The sequence below is a fragment of the Nilaparvata lugens genome, unplaced genomic scaffold (genome assembly GCF_014356525.2).
Source record: "Nilaparvata lugens isolate BPH unplaced genomic scaffold, ASM1435652v1 scaffold5361, whole genome shotgun sequence".
Lineage (NCBI taxonomy): Eukaryota > Metazoa > Arthropoda > Insecta > Hemiptera > Delphacidae > Nilaparvata > Nilaparvata lugens.
Window position 1 is genome coordinate 1 of NW_024091214.1, and position 22,652 is coordinate 22,652.

A 22,652-nucleotide genomic window follows, 5' to 3' on the forward strand; every position below is an offset into this window, starting at 1 on the left:
CATAAAAAATGCACGGTACTATGCAACTCAAGTCAAGGCTCGACCAACATGTCCAGTCGACGCTCGACTCAGTCACAATCGTGAGGTCGCAGAGACTAGAATCGACTAGTCTGAGTGTCACCATTTGAAAACATATGCTTTGTCGAGAAGAGACTAGAGTCGCAGTTTCTTCTCGACTTGAGTCGCGTAAGTGTGAGTTGAACCAAAGCCTTTTTGAGAAATGATTAATTACCTGAAACGATGGCAGCATCTTGTACAAGTGAAGTGTTGAACAACGAGTTGTAGGACACTTGATAGAGTGATCTATTGTTGCTCATTATCAAAGAGTTGATAATTTCAATTGACAGTAGTAGCTTCGGTTTGGAGAACGTCAACAGAAAATTTTCTAAGGAAGAAAAAAACAGTTGGATTTAAATACCTCAAAGAACGAAAACTAAAGAATGATTCGGATAGAAATTGAATTTGTAACTATAAGTTCTTAATCATTGTCTAAATATTTTGCCGAGGATGATGCCTACATGAGCTCTAGGCTTGTGTGTGGGTAATGACGCCGATGATGAGAGATAAATGGACCTACAGTTTTAGGTGGGTTCCGAACCACCGGGAAGCGATTTAACAACTCAAGAATAATCATATTAAAAGGAGTTGGCTCAAGCGGTCACCCTTCCAACGGGAGTAGCTGGCTCATGATTCTCAACTTATCCAAGCGATAGCTCATCAGATGCCATCAGCAATAAAATCTGTAACTCTAAGCGCCGGTTTCCGGGCTCGGGATTTATATAAGTTCTAGACTTTAAACAGCTGAAGTCAGAAAATTTGCTTTCCGAAATGGGGCGTAGTCGCAGTTTTTATGGTAATCTTTATTTTCTCATTTCTATAATTGGAAATGTTTTTCGTTGACGAAATGAAACATTCCTAAATAATTCAAAATAGCTTCACACTATTTTCTTTCCATTTTATTTAGTGTTCAATTCTTAGTTTTTCGAAATTTAATTTAATTGTACTGCTTCTACGCCCGGTTTCGGAGAGCCAATTTTCTGACTCCAGCTGTTTAAAGTCTAGAACTTAGCTAAATCCCAAGCTCGAAACCCGTCCCTAAATTATACAATTAATAATAAATGGAATTATTAAAAATACCTGTATATTGCAATGAAATACGAAAGCACAACATATATTAACAATTATTCAATAAATTTTAACCGATAGAAACTTTATTGAGTAATATACATTTACTTATTATAGATAGATTAAGGTTTCAATGTGGATAACAAAATACAAAAAAGGCAAACAATTACATTTTTACGTTGTTGAATAAGAATGAACTTTGATGAAAAATTACAATATCTTTTATAAATGTCATGGTACAGTACAATTACAACGGAATGATTCAATGATTTATTTCAGCCAAAAGAATACATCAAGTACATTAGGCTAGGTCAATTTACAGATAAGTCATATTATTACAATAACAAATATATTATATCAACTTAGAACTCCTAAGGAATATAATACATGCAAAATAAGTTTTAATCCTTAAAGATGAAATTAGTACAGCCTAAAAATGAAACGGATTCATACATGAAAAAAGTATTTTAATATTAAAATTTATTCATTTATTGTGAAAATCACTATAGTCATAATGTAGATAATAATTACCGATGTGAACTTGATTTTCGGTGGAGACATCAGATTTGGTCCTGCAAGCCAAATTATGTATTGCTCTATCGATTGAGAGCTTATTCACCTCCAAAACATTCACCACAGCTGCAGTTTCAGGCAAATCAATTTTTAGATAGCTACTGATCCCAACAGCCTGAAAACAAAGACAATTAAATTATTTTGAATAAGACCACTGATATAGTTGAATAGAATTTTATGGTAACTAATTCTAGTAGTATATATCAACTCACCAGTGAATTTGATAGTATGGTAAGAGTTATATTGTGTATGATGCTGATGATATTCTTGACGTTGATGAGGATATTTGGATGAGTTTATGTTTGAACTTTCTTCATTGGAGATGGAAATAAGGTCAAATCCAACTGGAAATACAGCTTAAATGATTTCAGATCATAAATTGTACAAGTACAATATAGATCCTCACCTATCATTCGATTCTAAAAGTTAAAGGCTCGCGAATTCATAGTTACAGATGACAAACGCTCCGAATTACTGTTCTGAACACTTTGAAAATAATGTTCAGGTACAGAAGGATAACATTGGCATACGATCTGAATTCAAACAGTTAGGTTAGACAGATGGAAATTACTGAGATATTGCATTTATTCAAATGCTAATGAATTAATAATTATCATTAAACGAAAATCCAAATAATAGATCAGGTTAGGTTAGGTTGGTTACTCATTACTCATCAAGCTTAACTATCAATGATATAAAAACTTACCTTGAATGTAAATCTGGTATCTGAATCATTTAGGATTTCAGTTGTTAATTCAGTCGGTTTGAATGTTGATAGCAGTTTCACTTTATCAGGCGTTAAAGGTCTGGTCAATTTGGCATCGAGGCAATCCCACTTGATAACTAAGCACACTGTGGGCAGGCCAACTGGAGATATATGGGTACGGCTTTTTGATCTCGATATCTTCTGCAAGGCCAAAGAAGACTTGGTTTGAATTTTAGTCAGTACCAGTTGGTTAAAACTATTTTCAACAGGTTGGACAATATTTAGCCTCTTTATTCAGTATGGATAACTACCACCTATAGATATCATCAGTATGGATATCATCTTTAGACCGGTTGTAGTGTAGACGAACCACTATCGCATGTGGGAGGGATGTGGGAGCTACTATTTTCCTCCATTGGTACCACAAACGCAGCGCATATGGAATGCATTGGCAGGCATGGCAGTGGCACTGACACTTCCACATGGCGTTGCACGCTGTGTTAGCGATTATTTTCCTTGCGATTGTGGTACCACTGGTTTGAGCACCACGCTTCCCCTAGCTTCTATACCAAAATCGCACTAATGAGCGTTTTCTCAAATGTAGTGTGAAAGACTCTCTGCGTTAGTCGTATTGTTCTGTGGTATGTCGTTCCCACATCCCACATGCGATAGTGGTTCGTCTGCAACCGGCCTTACACTAAGAAAGTATTTTCAACTGTTTGATCAAAATTATTTTTGTAGGCATTCCTACATTCCTCATGAACCATGAGAATGGCTGGTTTTCTATTATTTGAATACTATAACGTATTGTGAATTAATAGTAAATGAATGAATGACAATCTCGGTTTCAAATTGAAACTCAAGTATGGAGTAGCAGAAAGAAACATTTTCTTCAATAGACAATGCTTGAAACTGAAGGTTATACCAAAGTATGTGGCAATAGCAACCAACAACACTTCTACTATTGCACAGAAGAACATAAAAACCGCCCAGAAATTTTGGATTGAGAAGGAGATCAGTCACTGGTATAAAATAAGGGATAGCTTATCTTTCTACATTTATATCCTCCACATACAACTGGCAAGCAAACTACACAAGGCTGAGTGGGATTTCCTAGACAACAAATGTAGGAAACAACTTTTTAGGAGATTGAGTGAGAAAACAGTCACTCAAAAAAAAAAAACTGCAGAAACTTCTCAAATATCAACATCCGACACTAAATAATAGGCCTATCATTCAACATCAAAACAAGTTTGCTGATAGGGTAGCTAATTTCTCACAAGTCCAATTTTCATCCTCAGAGACAGAGTTACTAGGACGAGGTAACAAATACAGTAGTCATAGCTATTTGGATAACCAACAACTTGAACGACTAGCATGCAGCATTGATAGCAATTGGGAAGCCTCAAAGAACAAAATACTAACTAACATTCCGGTGGGAGAAAGTCTTGAAAGAGCTGAGGAAATAATGAAAGCCTCTATAAATGATCATACACTCAGAGAAGAACTGATAGGATTGATGAAGTTATGCACTCAGCATAATTATTTCAAATTTAACAATAGATTTTTTGAACAAAGAGAGGGGTTGGCAATGGGGTCACCCCTCTCACCACTCCTAGCTGAATTATTTATGGATAAGTTAGAAAGTAGAATCATTGAAAATAGTCATTTCAAAGATAAAATTGTTTACTGGTTTCGATATGTTGATGATATTATTTGCTTATGGAAAGGAAGTAACAGACAACTAGACAATTTTCTTTCCTATCTGAATGGATTACATCAGAGTATAAAATTCACTGTAGAGGTAGAACAGGATTGTGTATTGAATTTTCTAGATTTAAGAATAGATCATAGCACTGGTTTTCACAAGTTTTCTATTTTCAGAAAACCAACCCATACTGATGTTATCATTCCTCTTCATTCTTGTCATCCTATTTCTCACAAACTTGCTGCTTTCAATAGCATGGTCTATAGAGCACTAACAATACCTATGAGCCATCATGATTTTGATATTGAGATCACTAAAATTAAACAGATAGCTGTCACAAATGGGTATGAAGAAAGTATGGTGGACAGATTATTGAGTAAAATTAATAGACAAATTTCAATCAATTCTAGCTTTGTAGGCTCAAACTGTGAGGAGAAGACTTGGATAACAATCCCATATTTAGGCCTTGTATCTGATAAGATAGGTAGGGAATTGAAGAGGAATGGATTTCATGTTGCTTTCAAGACCAAACCGATTTTAAATAGTCTATTTAGCTGGAGTAAAGACAAAATTGATATTTGGGATAAAAGCGGGGTGTACAAACTTAAATGTGATGATTGTAATGCTTGTTATGTGGGTCAGACTGGTAGAAGTTTCAAAAGTAGAATTAAAGAACACATCAGAGATTGGAATAAACAAAATGGGGAATCTAACTTTGCAGAACATTTGATAACAAATAATCACAAGTTCACAGTTAAGGAGAATGTTGAGTTTCTGCATGTTAATAACAAAGGCAGATCTTTGAATATTCTAGAGGCTTTAGAAATAACAAGAGTAATTAAGGAAAATTCCCAGTATAGTTTAAATGACCAGATTCATTTCAACCAATACAACACTACGAATTTAGTTTTATCATAAAATTGTAAGCATACATTAGTCAATAGTTTTCCATTTACATATTTGTTTTATTATCTTTCACACTTGTTTTCTTGGTTCTTATTTTGTACTAAAAGTAAATTTTATTATCATGGCGATTCTGTTGCTCAAGCCGCCATTTTGTCACACCGTTGTGGGGGAGGAGACTGTCTAGCTAGGCCAATGGCAGGCGTTCATGCCCTCGACCAATAGCAGTACTCGCCTACTAGTATAAATTCTGCTGCTCTTGTATTTAGTTTTAGTTTATCAGAGATTGACAATGGTGTAATAACCGAAACCGGTCTTTCTAATTATCAATAAATCAGTGGTTTTTTGACAATTTCTTAGTCTTTTTCATTCAATATGAATAATTACCACAATATCAACTTCTCAACTACACAAAAAGTGAAACATGATATTGGTAATCATTGTAAATCACGTCTAGTTAACATTAGAAAATTTTAAAAAAAGAGTTATATTGGTCGTATTTATGAACGCTCCTTTGTCCACAGTCCAAAGTACTCAATATTATAGTATCAAGCAAGCAACTAAGAGTGACTAACATTCAGACCTGAATAAAGCCCTAATTTAAGAAATGCAATTGTATTTTGCTTACAGTGATATTTGCAGGAAAAAATTCACAAATCAATAATGTTTGAGTTTTTCGTATCCTACCATTATAATACGCTCTAGTTTATTGAAAATTACAATATGAATAGTTGTCAGTTAGTAGTTGTCAGAATAATTTAAATACTGGAATTGAAAAATGACATACAGGCCAACTGAAAAAAATGGAATGAGTTTGAAGGAAGATGTAGTTTTATGCTGTAAAAGCTGTAATATTTTTTCAGCTTATAATGAAAGCCTGCAATTGAAATTATCAGAACTTGAAGATTAATTAGATCGGAGAAATATCAAGTAGCTCAGGGAAGAAAATAGAGTAGTTTCAGTTATATTGTATTGTTAAATTGAGAATTTATGTTTATAAAAAAGTTTCAGCGTACCCGACCAAGAGCAGATGGTTGTACGGGAGAATGATTGGCTGGATAAATTTCAAAAGTTGGATGGAACAGCGTGAATCTTGTCGTGTGTTGAGGTATAACTAGTTTAACATCGTCCAAATTTGGTGGCTCTGCTTCTGATGAGTTTTCTGCAGAAGGAAAAATTATAATTGAAGAGATGAACCTTCTCATTCAATAATCTTATTCAAGCCACAACTATAACAATCTGGTAAATAACGATACATTAAGTCTTATTAATCTATAACAAATTATTTTGCCAAATAATAATGAGAAGCAAGCTTTATATAAAGCTCATTGTTTATCAACTTGAATCTCCCTAGGAAAAATGTATTATATGCATATTTATTTTTTATAATGCATTTTATGCAAATTTATCCATTTTATATACCTATATCTGCATTTTATTCATATACAGAGTGAGTCATATGTATGGGAACCCTTCAATAAGTTGGTGACTATTGAGGATATAATCCTGTAACTTTCAGGATAAGTTATTGGTCAAATACTCTACCTTTTGACATACAACTGAATTTCAACCCCTCATAAGGAGGTGAATACCCGAATATTTTAAATGTAAACACCTATTATGTGGTAGGCTACATCATTTATTTTAAGGCCTTTTCAAAACAAGAAAAATTACATCAAATAAAAATGCTCTATGATACTTTTATCCAAAATGGCGACTGATTGAACTTTATCAATTATTTCTTTAAAAACTAAAACTTCAATCAGCCGCTATCCAATTTTGGATACACGTATCATAGAACATTTTTATTGATAGCATCTTTCTTGTTTTAAAAAGGCCTTTAGAATGATGTACTACAAGTATCAACAATCACGTGATACCATATGCAAACCAAGCATTACGCTGGATGCCAAACTTCGGTAGAAAAGCCATGTCAAGAAAAAGAGGGATGAGCTCAACTACAAGTAGTAGGATGTATTGGCTGATAGGAAGCAATTCAAGCTTATCAACCTACAATAGAATTCTACTCTACAATCAAATACTAAGGCCTATCTGGTTGTATGGTGCGCAACTGTGGGGCTGTACAGCAGAGAGCAATATTGGTATCATCCAACGATTCCAAAACAAGTTTCTGCGAAATGCTGTCAATGCTCCATACTTCATCAGGAACGCCGACCTTCATAGAGATCTTCAGGTGGAGACAGTCAAGGAGATGATTGTAAAAACAGCAAGGACCTATGAAGAGGCTCTACATTACCACCAAAATGTTGAGGCAATCCAGCTTTTGACAACTCAATATTGACGAGGAGATTGAAAGGAAGAAGCCAACAGATCTGGTGTAAACCTCCAGGAGTGCTTAGTGAAAGTGGAAAAAAATGAATACCTATATCAATTTTGTGCAGTGATCATGAATGAACTAATTTAAAACAAGGAGAATCTATTACAAGATTCTTCTTGTGAAATAACTTGATTTATTAATTTAGGATAGAAAAAACTTATCGTTAGTCCTAGTACTAGTAACAGTTATATTCAATAAAAAAATAATAAAAAAGATGTACCATACAATAGGTGTTTACATTAAAAATATTCGAGTTACAACCCCTAAGTCACCCACTTATGAGGGGTTGAAATTCAGTTGTACGCCAAAAGGTAGAGTATTTGGCCAATAGCGTATCCTGAAAGTTACAGTCTTATATCAACAATAGTCTCCAACTTATTGAAGGGTTCCCATACATATGACTCACTCTATATGTTAAATGCACACTTGACTAGCTCCACTATTATCAATCATGAGTCACATCATAAAGTGATGACTGCGATGGGCTGAATGAAATAAACTTTTAACACAGAACTTTTGCTCATCTAATGATAAGAATCAAATAATGTGCATATAGTTTATGATTTATTCAATGTGAACTAATAATAAATTAATGAATTTACTGATGTGAGAAGAGTTTCTTCTGAGAAGGAAATGAATACTTGGAAAGAAATGTAATGATTGTGCTCACCATTTACATTGACAGTAGTATGTGATGTATAATGAGTGCTATACGGTGAATAATCGTAAGTAGATGCTGCTTTCATGATCATTTGCGTTCTATGAATAACTCCAGAGCAAACTCTAACGGTAATATGATCTGCTACATATCGCAAAAGAACTCGCTCCAAAGGATTTCTGAAAAAATAAAACTGTATTAGGAGAAAAATCATTAATAACAATGAATGTTTAAATTTGCAGTCATCTGCAACAAGATATGTATATTAGAGCTGTAAAATTGAATTATAGTATGCAAAAATAATTTTGAATAGTGGATTATTCACAAAAGTAAACCAATTAACAAAAGTGATATTTATAGTACATGAGTGCAATCAGTGCACATCATGCACACTTAAAATGAGTATACATATTTTTGATGAACATACTTGGAATTATTATTGAAGAAACCTAAACCCGGTAATATGTGAATTATTATTGCTTATATGGGAGCTAGAAATTGAACGAACTTGATTAACTACAGAGCCACAATTTGTAATATCATAATTTTTAACAATGAGAAGAGTAATCTGGATTTAACAAAGAAAATGAATCTAACTTGTTCCTTTCTTCATAGTCTTCATCATCTTCCTCTAAGTACGGTTGTTTTTCGATTGAGAACAAGTAGTCCATAGCTAATGCGGGTGTTTTCTCCAGCAATGTTGTTTCTGAAAAAATCAATACCAGAAATTAACTATTTGAAACACCATATCAGACAAACATTCAAATAAGGTTACATTTATTTTATCAATTAGTTTCAGACTCTTGGTGGGATATTTTGAAAGATGTAACGGTTATTTGAGTCTACGAAGAATAACAATCACTCATAACGAAAAAATACAACCGTGTATCAAAATTATCAAAGAATTTCCATTCTTCGACTTAAAATATTAGGGTATCTTGTAATCTAAACGATTTTTTCCAAAAGGTTAAATAATAATATTAATCTTAAACACTTACTTGATGAGTTAATTACTCTCAGGAGATTTTAGAAACAACAAATACCGGTCAAAGCATGCCTGAATTTCATGCATACCTGTCACAGTGGCCAGATGATAATCCCAAGACCGTTCAGTAACTTTGGTTCCAGTACTTCCAAATAATGAGCCAGACAGAAAAGAATCTTGATGACTTCCAGCCGTCAAGTAAGGTACCTTATAAAAATATAATAAATTGAATTGAGATAAAATGTATATTTTAAATGAGAGTTTTTCAAACTGAACAATGTACTTTTTCCCATAAAGGGCAGCAGAATGCATTTACGCAAAGATACAGGTATGAGCTAAACGATGGACCTACGAATACGATGAACCATATTGAATCTACGAAACAGTTTATTAGAAGCGCTTAGTGGGAATACATTTGAATTTGAATAAATCTGAGTCATTCCAGAATGTAGGCAAATCCTTACAAATATTTCTGTGATCAAAAAAAGATTGTATCTTGTGAAGAGAAAACGCTAAAAATAAAAAGGGAGAAATCCATTCAATTCATTTTGATATACATAAAAATGAATTAAAAATTGATAAAATTTGAGTTTGTACTTCGGTCAAAGAAGGCTGATTTTTTACTATTTATACATTTAATGATTCTAGAATCATATGAGTGATTGAGAATTGAACAACATGCATATCCCAAAACTGCACCTTCAACAAATGTTCATATTATGAATCGTTTCCAAAAAGTAGGTTATTTTTTCACTCTCTCAATTTCAGTGCAATTTTCAGTCGGGAAATATACATTTAGAATAGATGGGCTACCTGATTTTGTTCGGCTGTGCCACAGCAGCAATCTCCACAGGGTTCAATGGTAATCTGGCTGACACCAGCCTGCACGTTCGTCCAATCACTATCGAGCGAATCCAACTCCATCAAGCAGCCACGCACGTCAATTGAAACATTACAAAACTGAAAACAAAAATGTAATTTATCTTAATATTAAAGACAGCATTTGTGAGTAATTTTCAAGAAATGTGAGAGGTAGTACCTAAGATTGGAAAATTCTGTAGCGAGCAATTGTAATTGGAAAAAATATATAAGAAAGAGGAAGCATATGTAACATAGAATATGAGTTATATGTATGAAACATCGTTTCAGTGTAATCAGTGTAATTGTTTTGAAAGAGGAATTTAAGCCAACCCCCAAGACATTAATCTAGTGATATTTATTTATTCAATTACAGTAAATTTATTGCAATACTTCTTCAGTCACTTTGTTCCAGAACTTCACTACATTGCTGAACAGGATGATCTGATTAAAAGAATGATCAAGTTATAACAGAAAATTTAGAGCTGAAAAAAGTTTCACGGAAAATGTTCTTATTCACGACATTACTGCCAAAGTTTGTTTGCAATTTTACATATAAACATTCCATTGTAAACTAATATCAAGCAGCTCGTCATGAAAACTAAATTTAATGAGTATTGAAGTTTAAGGGCCAGACCACATTAAGCGTTTTTTCGGTGCCAACCCAATCAGCCAATTGCAGAGCTTTCTGCCCTGACGACTCAAAAACCGCCATCTGAAAACGCTTTTAAAAACGCTTAATATAGTCAGGCTGAAATAATGATGAGAGCGTTAATACGGGTGAAAAGATGATTGAATACCAACCTTCAGCGCTAAAGTGAAATTGTCGATATAGAATCCAAAGTGGAAGGTGTGGCTCTGATTCTTTTCATCGAGGTTCTCATCATCGGAAAGCGGCAAGATGGACGGCACAAAGCTCCAAACCCAAGTACTCCAAGAATCATCACAACCATTATTATCAGCACCTGAAAAAAAGAACATTTTGAAATTTTACAATTTCAAAATGGAAGGAAAACAAAATGAGGTACTGGACTCCGAGCAATTGGACTGTTATTCAAGTTTCGGTAATTTATGGTGAAATTTCGAGATATCACTCTTTCAAATGAAAATAAAAAGAATGAAACATAAAAGTTTCAATGGTAGAAGCATCAATACTAGCTATTTAATAGAAACATGAAATTCCTGAAGATTAATGGATGACATTCCTTGTCCCTCAAATTCACCAAATCTATCAACTTGTGGATTCTTTTTGTGGGGATATCATGAAAATAAAAACGGTCACACGATCAATGACGATATTTGAGTTTAGAAGAAAGATTCAACAAGGAATTGCTGCATTGAATAAATGAGTATTTTGAAGGTTCCCGCTGAAAATTATCATGTTTTCCCAGGAATTACAATCATAGTTTAAATAGTAATTGTCTGCAGGAATTTAGTTAAACTTCTTTGTAAATTGACACTTTTCGGTATCTTGTGAACATACTTATGTAACTAGCAAAAGTCTTTTCTAGAACTTTTTTTGTAAATTTTCACAACCAAACTAGCAAAGAAAATTAAAGAAGCTGGAAGGAGTTTGACTTTGATTTTTTTTCGAATAGAATATCTTATATAGTATAGGATATACTATTCTATCGAATAAAATATTATTTTGTTTTCAGAATATTTCAAATAAAGTTTATACTGACCATGCTCTTCCGCGCTAGTTTCTGAATTATTGTCAGCCAAATTAGTCTGAGACATTTGTGGAGTCAACTGCTTCCTATGCAAAGCCAAAGCGAGAGCAAACATTCTCATGAGCATTGGGACCTGAGATTCACTGAGAGTGAACGCCATTTTCTCACAGAAGACGTCCATCCGAGTTGACATGGCTTTGCTTGCAGTCGGCGAAGCATACAGTCTGCTCAGTCGGATTGTCAAGAAGCAACGATATAAGAGTGGTTCCTGAAAATTATTAGTTGGACAATTAGTGGAAGGAATAAACTAACAAAAAATTTTCAATAACTAATTATTCAACCAATGCAATATTTCTAGCCCCATCGTTTGTCAGAGAATTTATTGTATTGAATAAATTAATTGGAATTGGATCACTAATGAGCACTGAAATTGTTAATGAATATGGTAATAATGAGTGCTAATGAATATGGTACTAAGCACTAATAAATATGGTAATTTTCGTAAATTTTAGCGGTAGAATTGATATATTGTACAGTATACATAAATTACAATTGAAGGAAATTTTCACATTTCATCATGTGTAATTCAATTGAGACATTGAATGAATAAGACATAATAGAAGATACTATAGGCCAGGGGTTCCCAACAAAATTTTCCCAAGGACCCCCTCATCCATTTATTATATTTATGCGGACCCCCACTACTTCTTAAATGCACAGCTAGAAAATATTTTCATCTACTCTAAAATCTGACTGCATGTCAAGTCGATTTCTAAACTTGTTTTTCATAAAACACATTGATGAAAATTCTTCTTCACAACGGTAAGTCGTTGCAAAGGGAAGGATTAATCTCAATGCCTTTTCTCCAAGCTCTTTATAGTTCTTTCGTGCTATAGCCCAAAAGTCTACCAAAATCACGTTACTATGAAATTGGTTTTTCATTTCACTAAAGCTGGATAAATCCACAAGTTGATCTTGTTCGTTTAATCTTTTTCAAAATAGTTATTCATCTGGGCTCATCATGAAATTTTTAATGAAAACGCACCTCATCAGTTTCATTTAATCTAACTTATCCCTTTCACTGATTTCCCTTTGCCTAACCTTCATAAAGCTTTATCTATATTGTCTCATTTGAATGAAACATATCAATATTGCGGATAAAACCTATTGAATAATTGAGATAGTAAGTAGAATATAATATTTTCATTATTGAATATGTTTGCTCACCATGTATGATTCTATTCTTCCAGAAGCATTTCGTTTGTCAAGACAAATGGTAACATCGGACAAAGAGATAAGCTTCCTCAAGATCAGAGATGTCACACTCAGTTCTAGAAATAAACATGAAATACTGTATTTTTGAGATTACATACCTATGTGATTAATACAGTGACTTAAAATAATTATTGCGATAATACTAATTTACTATTTGAATTAGGCATAATAGTTGAGAGCTTTGTCCATCCAAAGTCATAAGCTGATAAATATTGCGCTGAAAAATGATTTGAACTCACTTCATCGCCCTCTATAAATTCAGCCAGAAAACAATTATAAGATAGTATCGTAAGTTTCAAGTTAAGAAAAATGAAATTACTAACAGTATACAAAACCGTTTACTGAATCAAATGTATATAAGAACTATTATAATAATTGGAATTGTTAAAAACATCTATCAGCAATCAATTCCCAAACTCACTTTCGGAGTATGTAAACCTTCAAGACAAATGGGAAATTATAAATAATGATTGAGTTACAGAACATTAACAATTTCTTTATGTATCACAAACCTGTTATTTCTGGTTCCCACTTCTCATTAACAGAACTGAGACTCAAATTCTTGATGTTCATTGAGAGTACAATGTCCTCTTCAACATATTTAAGAATAAAATTGTTACAAGTGATTGACAGATTGCATATCAATTTGTTAACAAGACTTGACCTATAGCTTTGCGATTGAGGCGTTTGCTCGTCAGGCGGTTGTGACTGTTGCCTGCAACAAAATGCATATATCAATAAAACAACTAAGTGAATAAAGTACTATAAAACTAATAAAAATCGATTCAAATGAAACTAATAGTTCATTTTTGTACAAGGATCGTTCAAAATGCGGCCATAAATTGAGAAATTGTAAATTCTTTTGTTTTTTGACAACAGAGCATGAAAAACTGGAATATTCCAATCAAATTTGAATAATATAATTTGAATGCTGAAGATCAGTGAGGGAATAATTGATGTGATAATACAAACAGATCTGATAAGAGCATAAAACTCTGAGAAGCTTAACATTCGAATTCCATCATTTATTAACATTTACCGAATTGAAACAAATACCTAAAAAAGTATTATAGAGATTGGAAAAAAGTACATTATCATAGTAGCTTAATGTGGGACATTATTTCACTACTATACTGAACTTCTGACTTGTATGTGTAGTATTTTACTTGCATGTCTGGAGAGTTTGTCTATTTTTAGAAATGATAATAATTATACAATATATTGCAACATTATATTATTTTTTCGGGACAGTAAAATAATATTGATTGATGAAACGAATGAATAATGAATGAATTGTTACCTTCTAAGTCGTTCTGGAGGAGGAGGTGGGCGACCTCCAGGGGGGCACAATTTCATTACACATTCTGCAAATTAAAACATAACAGAGAAAACTGAGATCAATGAAATAATAAAATTTCCTCAAAGACAAAGAAGAAAACCGATAGCTGCTTGAAGACAACAAATATTCGGCTCAATTTGTGATATCAAACAAGTGATATTTCACAATGTAACTATGGTAAAGATGTTCATTGTTCAATTTTTTAAATGGAATAGTAGCAATATTGATGATCAGTTCCAAAACTGAAAAGGTAAAAAATGATTATTTTGCTTGAAATTGGATCTCATTTGACTCTCATTCCAAGTGCAGAGCTGAAAACTGAACCAAGTTATAATGTTTACAGTTACAGGTTTACAGTTTATTTTGACAAAAATCAAACTAATGTACTAGCAATAGAACTCATAATTATGAAAGACACTATGGCAAGAAATGAATTACCTTGAGATAAACTTTAGTCGAATGTAATAATTATTTACACCAATGAACGCATAATTAATTGTGATTTGCTTAGGCGGAGAAGCCTATTTATCAAGAATATCTTAATAATTGAGATTTGATGCATACATAAATTATTTCAGAATAATAATTCTGAAATATTATCAGGATTATTGTGAAATATATCTGAATCATTTTAAATTATCATTTAAAATAATAATTATTTTGAATTATTCTGAAATATTAACACATCCAACCTCTTATTAAGCTCAACTTCTTTCAATGAAATTTGATAATGACGATTTGTGTTGGAGCTGTTGAGTTTTTTTTTTTTTTGAAGCAACGATAAAAAACTGCCCACCTATTGTGTTAATTGTTATCTGCACAGGCTCCGATGCGATTCTTGTCCAAGGTACATGGATGAGTAGTTCATTGATATGTCCGGAAACGAAGCTGAATGGCAGATTGAGTTCCTGCTCCAGCACTTCCAAATCCAAGTCCAAGTTGTGAAATACGCCATCGCCTTGCCACAGTGAAACCTGGAAGCATTACAAATTTGTAACAAAAACTAACCTTAATGTGAGCAGAAAATATTTAAAAAACGGAATATAATAATTTAAATCAGATTATAGAAAATAATAATCTTAATCGGTATCGGAATTGACTATATTCGATTCTATGAGCCGTGAGAAGATGTAATGCGTGTAAAAGTAAATATTGAAAAGGCAAGACAGTTTGTTCAACAGTAGCCGACTCACATCTTTGACTGAACTGAAGAAACACAATAACTTGGAGATTCAGAGTGAATTACAGAATTGTTAACTATTATTTAGCGATCCAGCAATTAACAGCGGATATAATTTATCATTTATATAGCACTCAAGCAAAAAAACATTTTATTGTTGCTCTTCTTTCGTTAAACAGACTATGGTAGTATTCAACAGGATTATCTATCATATAACCGATTTTGCCAATACCACTTCATTTGTTCAAAAGCACTTCACTTTAAAGAGGCAGGCTTCTTAACAATGCCTGCCAAATCCTCCACCATCCCCAGAATGTGGCAGCTGTTGCCATAAAACCTGGTATTATTTGATATTAGCGTCTTATTATCTTTATTATGAAGAAATACCACAACATCTCCTCACCATGCAATTAAATTATATTATCAACCATAACAAGGATAAAGATAATTCAAACAATAAACTGTTTTAACTGTAAACAATCTCTGCAGTCACAAATTCCAAGACTGACGAGAATGTAGAACCAACATAGTTTGTTGATAATATTGGTCTAAAAACATACTTATATCTATGTAGATGTTAACAATTATTGACCGAACGAAGTGAGGTCTAAGATTCAAGTCGACGGTTTGGCATTTCTCTTAATGTTTAAATGTTTATATGTTGCACATTCACGGCGAAACGCGGTAATAGATTTTCATGAAATTTGACAGGTATGTTCCTTTTTAAATTTTGCGTCGACGTATATACAAGGTTTATGGATATTTTGCATTACAAGGATAATATAGAAGGAAAAAGGAGCCTCCTTCATACGCCAATATTAGAGTAAAAATCACACTATAGAATTATTCATCATAAATCACTGCCTAGTGGACTATAATACTACCCGTTCAAAAACATCAAACATCTTGAAAATGTATATTTCCATCAACGTTGTAGGAGACAGTTGCAGCCAGACCTGATAACAGCACTAACACTCACATTCAGGGACGAAACGTCACGGTACGATAGGACAGAAGCTCTATGTTTATTTAGGATTTTTTCTAGACATTTTAAATTGATAATTATATATTGATTTTTGATTAAACATAAGAACAGGTCAATGTAACTTACTGAGCGCGAGGTCTACTGTTCACAGAGCTACTAGTTTACACCATACAGCGAAATTCCTCAACATAAATATACGCTATTTGATATCTATAAATATTGTAACTTTGATGAAATTGAATCTGAGCAACTTGCAGATAAAAGAGTTGACATACGTACCTGGGCATCTTGTCGACGAAAATTTTTGATGTACCTATCCACATAGCTCAAGATGATAGACGTAACGATTGATTCTATCCGATACATTGCTCAGGAAAACTGCAAAAGTATAATAACCTAATCTATAACCATTCTCATTTAATTGGGAAAATACACTAAAGCTTCTGAAAGATCAAAGTTTAGTTAATTTATAAAGCTTAGTAATGAAACCGAGTCAAAAAATTTAGTTGCAGTGTGTTTTCCAAAAATAAGATTTTATTTAGCCTAGATCAATAATTTATTTACAAAAATAAAAGATAGGTAGGCCTATAGGTCTTATAGAAACAGTTTCATCGTTCATAAATTTTGAATTGGTAACTAAAAAATTGCTCATCCCAGCCAATGAATGTTTTGAATGTAGTAATATTATAACTCATAGGTTTATACAGGTCAACCCTTAACGACAAATTAATATAATACACTAATAAATTAGCATAATATAAGTGCTAATAAGAGTAGCCTAGGGTACAAATAATAATAATTTTTGTTTTACAAAATTACAAATTAAGCTTAGGAGAAGCTTTCTCTATAAAATAATTTTTGAAAGCTGCAAAGCTCATTTAGAAGGTATTAGGCTAGCATAAAAAAGCGTAATAACGTTTGATTAGTAAGTTCCTATGGTAAGTTGGAAGTATTACTTTCTAGCATTTATGCAATAACCTTAAGTTAATACTTTATTACGAAATTATTATATAAATGCTTTGCATGTACTGAAAGTTGAGTTCTGATAATGGTCTAATGGCATCATTATCACCAAATGAAATTGTGTTCAAGACAAATAATTCTAGTGATGGCTAAAAACATAGAGAGAAATAAGATAAAAACTAGACCAACAATCCACGAATATTATTAATTTTAGGATTAAAATATTATTCTCTACTTACCGTATCAAAGAAATTAACCGATTTGGAGGTTAGATCTCCTAACCTCTGAAGTTATTGTTTATTGAGCTGATTTTTATAAATGCATAATCAATAGGTTTTTAATTTTAAAAAATCTTTTGAGATTGGAAAATATTATACTAAGCGAAAAATAAAGAAGTATTATAACCATATACGATAAAAATTCGAGACAAACCCATTTTGACGTTGACAAATTACATCACAACAAAGAACCATCAACCTACAACACAACCTTATCAATTCTCATTTTCAACTCGAGAGTCAAGTTTAGTTCGACCTTCGACTAAGTTAGTCGATACTTGACAGTGTGCCACGGAGAAGATAAAGTGGGGTCTACGTTATAATGGCAGTGAAGAAAGTTATAGAAGAAAAACGTTGCCAAGTCTCTCCATTTTGCCACTGATAACATCTATAGAAGCCAACATCTATAGTGAGGTCCACGTTATAATGACAGTGTAGGAAGATAGGAGAAAAGGTTGCCAGATCTCAGCCTTGCCACCCAAACAGCTGATACTTGTATATCTGATGAATTTAACTGTTCATTATTGTTGAAAATAGTTAATCATATTTTATCTGGAACTCGAAATATCAATGTTGAATGTCCTATGCTTGAAAACTGTTGCTGGGTGGAACTCCAAATATTTGTCAGACAGCGGAATTGGAAATGTCTGGAACTCGAAATATGTTGCTAGGCGGAATTGGGAGTATCTGGAACTCAAATTATTTGTTTGTCAGATGGCGGAATTGGAAATATCTGGAACCCAAAATATCGGTGCCAAAGTGGGAGTACTGGTAATGTGTTTGTGATTGAGCAATGGTTCAAGTCTGACTTATTTTCTGGAATGATATGGACTATAGTGCGGTCCACGTTATAATGTCAGTATTTGATCAACATTGGACTTGCTATCCTTGTCTGTCATTCGACGAGGCAGATAGTGCTATACTTTTCTAGCTCTGCAACGCTACCAGATTGTTATTTAACAATGTAGAAATATAATCTGTCAAGGCAGAGAATCAGCAATACTGTTCTCCTATCCTTTTCCACTGCCATTATAACGTGGACCTCACTATAGTTACCCACTTAGGGTAATTCATAGCTCATTATATATTAAAATTATAGGTCTATTGGTTTATAAAATGATAGTCATGTACATATTATGAAAGTTTTCAAAACTCTGTTATCTGTTTCAAACAAGACTGATGACTGTTGATGTGTTGATGAATTTATTTTAGGTTAACTATAGAACCCTTCATTTGTTTTGCGATAAATTTGTTTCATCCCATATCTACCCAGTCTCGCTAATAACAATCGATATTGTGAGTTCGATATATTTCCAATTCCACCAGCTGACAATTGAAATAGTTATTTGTATATCTAGAGTGAAAAGTACGACTTTTTCTCCCTGAGGGAAAAAGTTTGAAGCCCGAGGCGAAGCCGAGGGCAACAATTTTCCTGAGGGAGAAAAAGTATTTTTCGCTCGTGATGTACACAATATTTTTCCTCCATCTACATTTTTTATAGAAACTGCAAATTAAATCATTCTAATAACTTACGTATTGGTGACAATGTTTCCTAACAACATAACCTAAAAACTAAAACCTAAAAACCGGTCGTCTGATAGGCACTGCTGATTGCGCTATCTATCGGCCAAAGTTGTAACATCATATCAGCTGAGCTACCAAAAATGGCTGACTCAGATGGCTGACGCGGTTCAGATTTGAATTGCAGAATGCAGATCAAAATATTTGTTGGCTGGTATTTTGAATAGAATAAAATATTCAAAAATTGTATAAATTTTATCGTCTACCAATATTAAGAATATAATATCATACAAACATATATTTCATGAGTTGATCAATTTCTGGTTGTGGTATTGAATTCAGTTGACTCAATGACAGACACCTCTATTACGCTTTCTCATCTGAGCTTAGACCTTCTAACCTATTACCATGTAAGTTTTTTAAATAGAGATGCTTCCCATGTTATTTAAATGGAGTCACTTTTACTCCCTAGGGAGTTTTTCTGTTTTTTACTACCTAGAGCGAAAAAGTGATACTTTAGTATTATGTTTCAGGGAGTAAAGTAAGTACTTTAGACAGTAGGTGGAGGAAAAGATATTTTGAGACAAACCACTCTCTGTATCAGACAGCACCGTATCGCGCATGCGTTAGCAACGGGTTTTTCCCGTTTCATTCAGTCAGTTCTTTGAATGTAACGTTCTTTTTGATGATGGTTACCGAGCACTGTAACTGGAGCCAATCGTCATTCTATTTGATGAAAATATTATTATCCAATGATGATTTATCATTTACTTTAATATAATAATCGATATATTATTATTTTATTCAATAAAAGGAAGAGTACTTTTGAAAAATATAATTAATAAAATATAACAGTTGTTATTTAACTGATGTTAAAAAACACTATAACTAAGTCAGCATATTGTCATTTCAAAACAAAAACCGAACCCTCAACCTCCCCTTTTACATTTAAAACATTAATAAACATAACTATTTGAAAAACCTCTAATCCCTTCCAGCATATTGCAATTTCAAAGCAAAATCCTAACCTATCTTTCCACTTTTGAAAATATATCAAAAAGCATAATTCTACCTGGACCCTAGCCCTTTCTAGCATATTGCAATTTTAAAGCAAAAACCTAACCTAACCTTATGGAACATTATCAAATGTAATCCAAAAAAACCTAACCACTAACCCCTAACCCCTTCACATTTAATAATTTAGATTTCAGAGCAAAATCCTAACCCCCTATCCTATCCTTTCACATTTGAAACATCAAAAAACATGACTCTAACTGCACCCCAGCCCCTTCTAGCATATTGCAATTTCAAAGCAAAAACCTAACCTATCCTAATAACACATTATTAAATATAACCTGAATAAAACCTAACCTCTAACCCATTCACATTTAATACTTTAGATTTGTTCGTCATCTTAGAACAAAACATAAACATTTGGTTCATTTCATGAACATGTTCACAAAATAAGGTTCATTCCATGAACATGTTCACAAACATGTGGTTCAGAGCAAAATCCTAACCCCCTAACCTATCCTTTTACCTTTGAAACATCAAAAAACATAACTCTACCTGGACCCTAGCCCCTCCTAGCATATTGCAATTTTTAAGCGAAAACCTAACCTTTCCTAAAAGAACATTATTAAATATAACCTAAATAAAACCTAACCCCTAACTCTTTCACATTTGCAAATCGTACACTACCATTATAACGTGGACCTCACTATAGATACTCAAAGAATACTTTTGAATAACTATGTTATAACTGTGACTGTTGCTGGCCGTTACTCTGTTTCTGAGACAAAGAGAAGCTCCTATTTTGAGTTCCGCCGGCCTGCACGATATTCGCAGTTCCGCCTGTCAACATATTCGGAGTTCCATATATTTCCAATTCCGGCTAGTTGCAAGATATTTTGAGTTCCAGATATTCCCAATTCATGCGACCCAAAGAGATAGCGCCATCTGCTTTGTTGAACGATAGACAAGGATAGCAACCACAGAGAAGGATCAGAGGGAACATTCTTACCGACTATTGTTTCGCCTAATGTGTAGTATCACTTATACCAGTAGAAAGCGCTTGTATACGCAAATGACGATTTCTGTCTGAGCTTGATTAGTATTGTTGTAGGGGGACGTAGTGGGGAGTCATTGGCATCCTACACTTCCCTCTCCAACAAACCAGTTCACAGTCTTCACACCACTCTCTCCCCCCAACAAAACAACTGCTGACAGGATTTATGGCTTGAGGCATGCATGCATGTCATTGTTTTGCTAATAATACATAGACTAGACATTCAATTTTCTTATTCTAATCACTTGCTACTCTCAACTCTCCAGATCGCATGAATGCTGCGTCTCCAGTGACAAAGAGGATTAATTTTATTTCTAATCAACAAGAACTAGAAAACAATAAGTGAATGAGTAGCCAGATAAACTGTTGTCCATTATAAAAATATAATATAATCCAAACTTTATTACATTATGTACTTCAATTCAATAATGAAAAAATTTAAATCAATCTAATTTAATCCATAATATTGCGATTTTGAACTTAAAAATTGAGAAAGAGCATGGAATAATTTTAATCATGACATGTTCTTGAGGTGCTGTGTAATGCAGCATTATATTTCTCTATTATTGTTCTAAAATGATTTTAATAAATGATGTCAAAACTGCTCATTAACAATAATATTGTTTCAGTTACTTTTTTTCATTGAATAGCCAAAGATTGTTAACCTTAAAATATATTATTTCAGTTGCTTTTTGTTTTCATTGAATAGCCAATGGTTGTCAACCTTTTTCATGGACTGTACCCATAGTGGAAAGTTCTAATTTTGCATATGAACTAAATGCTGTTAGGCTAGCCGTCTAGTGGGAGATTGGGGAAGAGGGAGTAATTTGAAAATTCAATGATTTCTCTCATTATAAACTTATAAGAGTTATAATCTTCTTAGCATTCAGTAAAATAACATCCAGTTTCATTGTATATTAAAGGAGGAAATTGATTGATACTCTTAAAAAGATTTACCTACCCCTGTTATTATGTATGTGTATTTTTGTCGTAAATGTATTTCCTTTGCTTGATATAATACAAAATTATAAGTAGAGCAATAAAGAGCAAAACTAAAATCGTAAATCGATTTTGAAATAATCTTCATGACCTTTTAGAAGAAACTTTGTGGCTGAATCTGCTAATCAATTCTGACCGTGTTGATAAACTTGAAACGCAAAAAATGCTGTTGATTTTATCATTTTTATTCATAGTTCACTTGGACGCACGGTACGATTCAATCACTTGAAAATATCAAGAGATTGAAGATATTCTCCTCATATTCACGATCTCGGTAGTTCTAAGATGGAAAACAGTAGTTGAAGATAAATATTTAAGGTAACTGAGCTCCTATAGGATAAAATTTAGAACCAATCATGAGTTTCTATGATGTATGATCCTCGTTTAAGAGACTCTTGATTAACAGTGGAATTGTGAAAAAATGGTAAAACTTTAATCGTCACTTTTTCAATCGGTTGCAACTTTCTAATGGTATTGAAATCGAAAGTATTGTTGATTGGAGTGAGAAGAGGAGGAA

The 22,652-nt window shown here is 33.1% G+C and overlaps 1 protein-coding gene across 1 annotated transcript; it reads right to left on the minus strand.

Annotated features, from left to right (window-relative positions):
- Nucleotides 1–232: 232 nt before the first annotated feature.
- LOC111061377 (vacuolar protein sorting-associated protein 13B) lies at nt 233–17,751 on the minus strand (the record flags this gene model as incomplete). Its single annotated transcript, XM_039444724.1, has 16 exons — nt 17,509–17,751; nt 16,586–16,684; nt 14,938–15,115; nt 14,103–14,166; nt 13,315–13,517; nt 12,755–12,858; nt 11,540–11,795; nt 10,659–10,819; nt 9,810–9,956; nt 9,086–9,203; nt 8,609–8,717; nt 8,024–8,190; nt 6,032–6,177; nt 2,405–2,605; nt 1,657–1,813; nt 233–385 (listed from the first exon to the last, which is right to left on the minus strand). Coding segments are annotated over exons 2-16 (2,251 nt in total), but the record flags the coding sequence as incomplete, so codon positions are not given.
- Nucleotides 17,752–22,652: the final 4,901 nt, after the last annotated feature.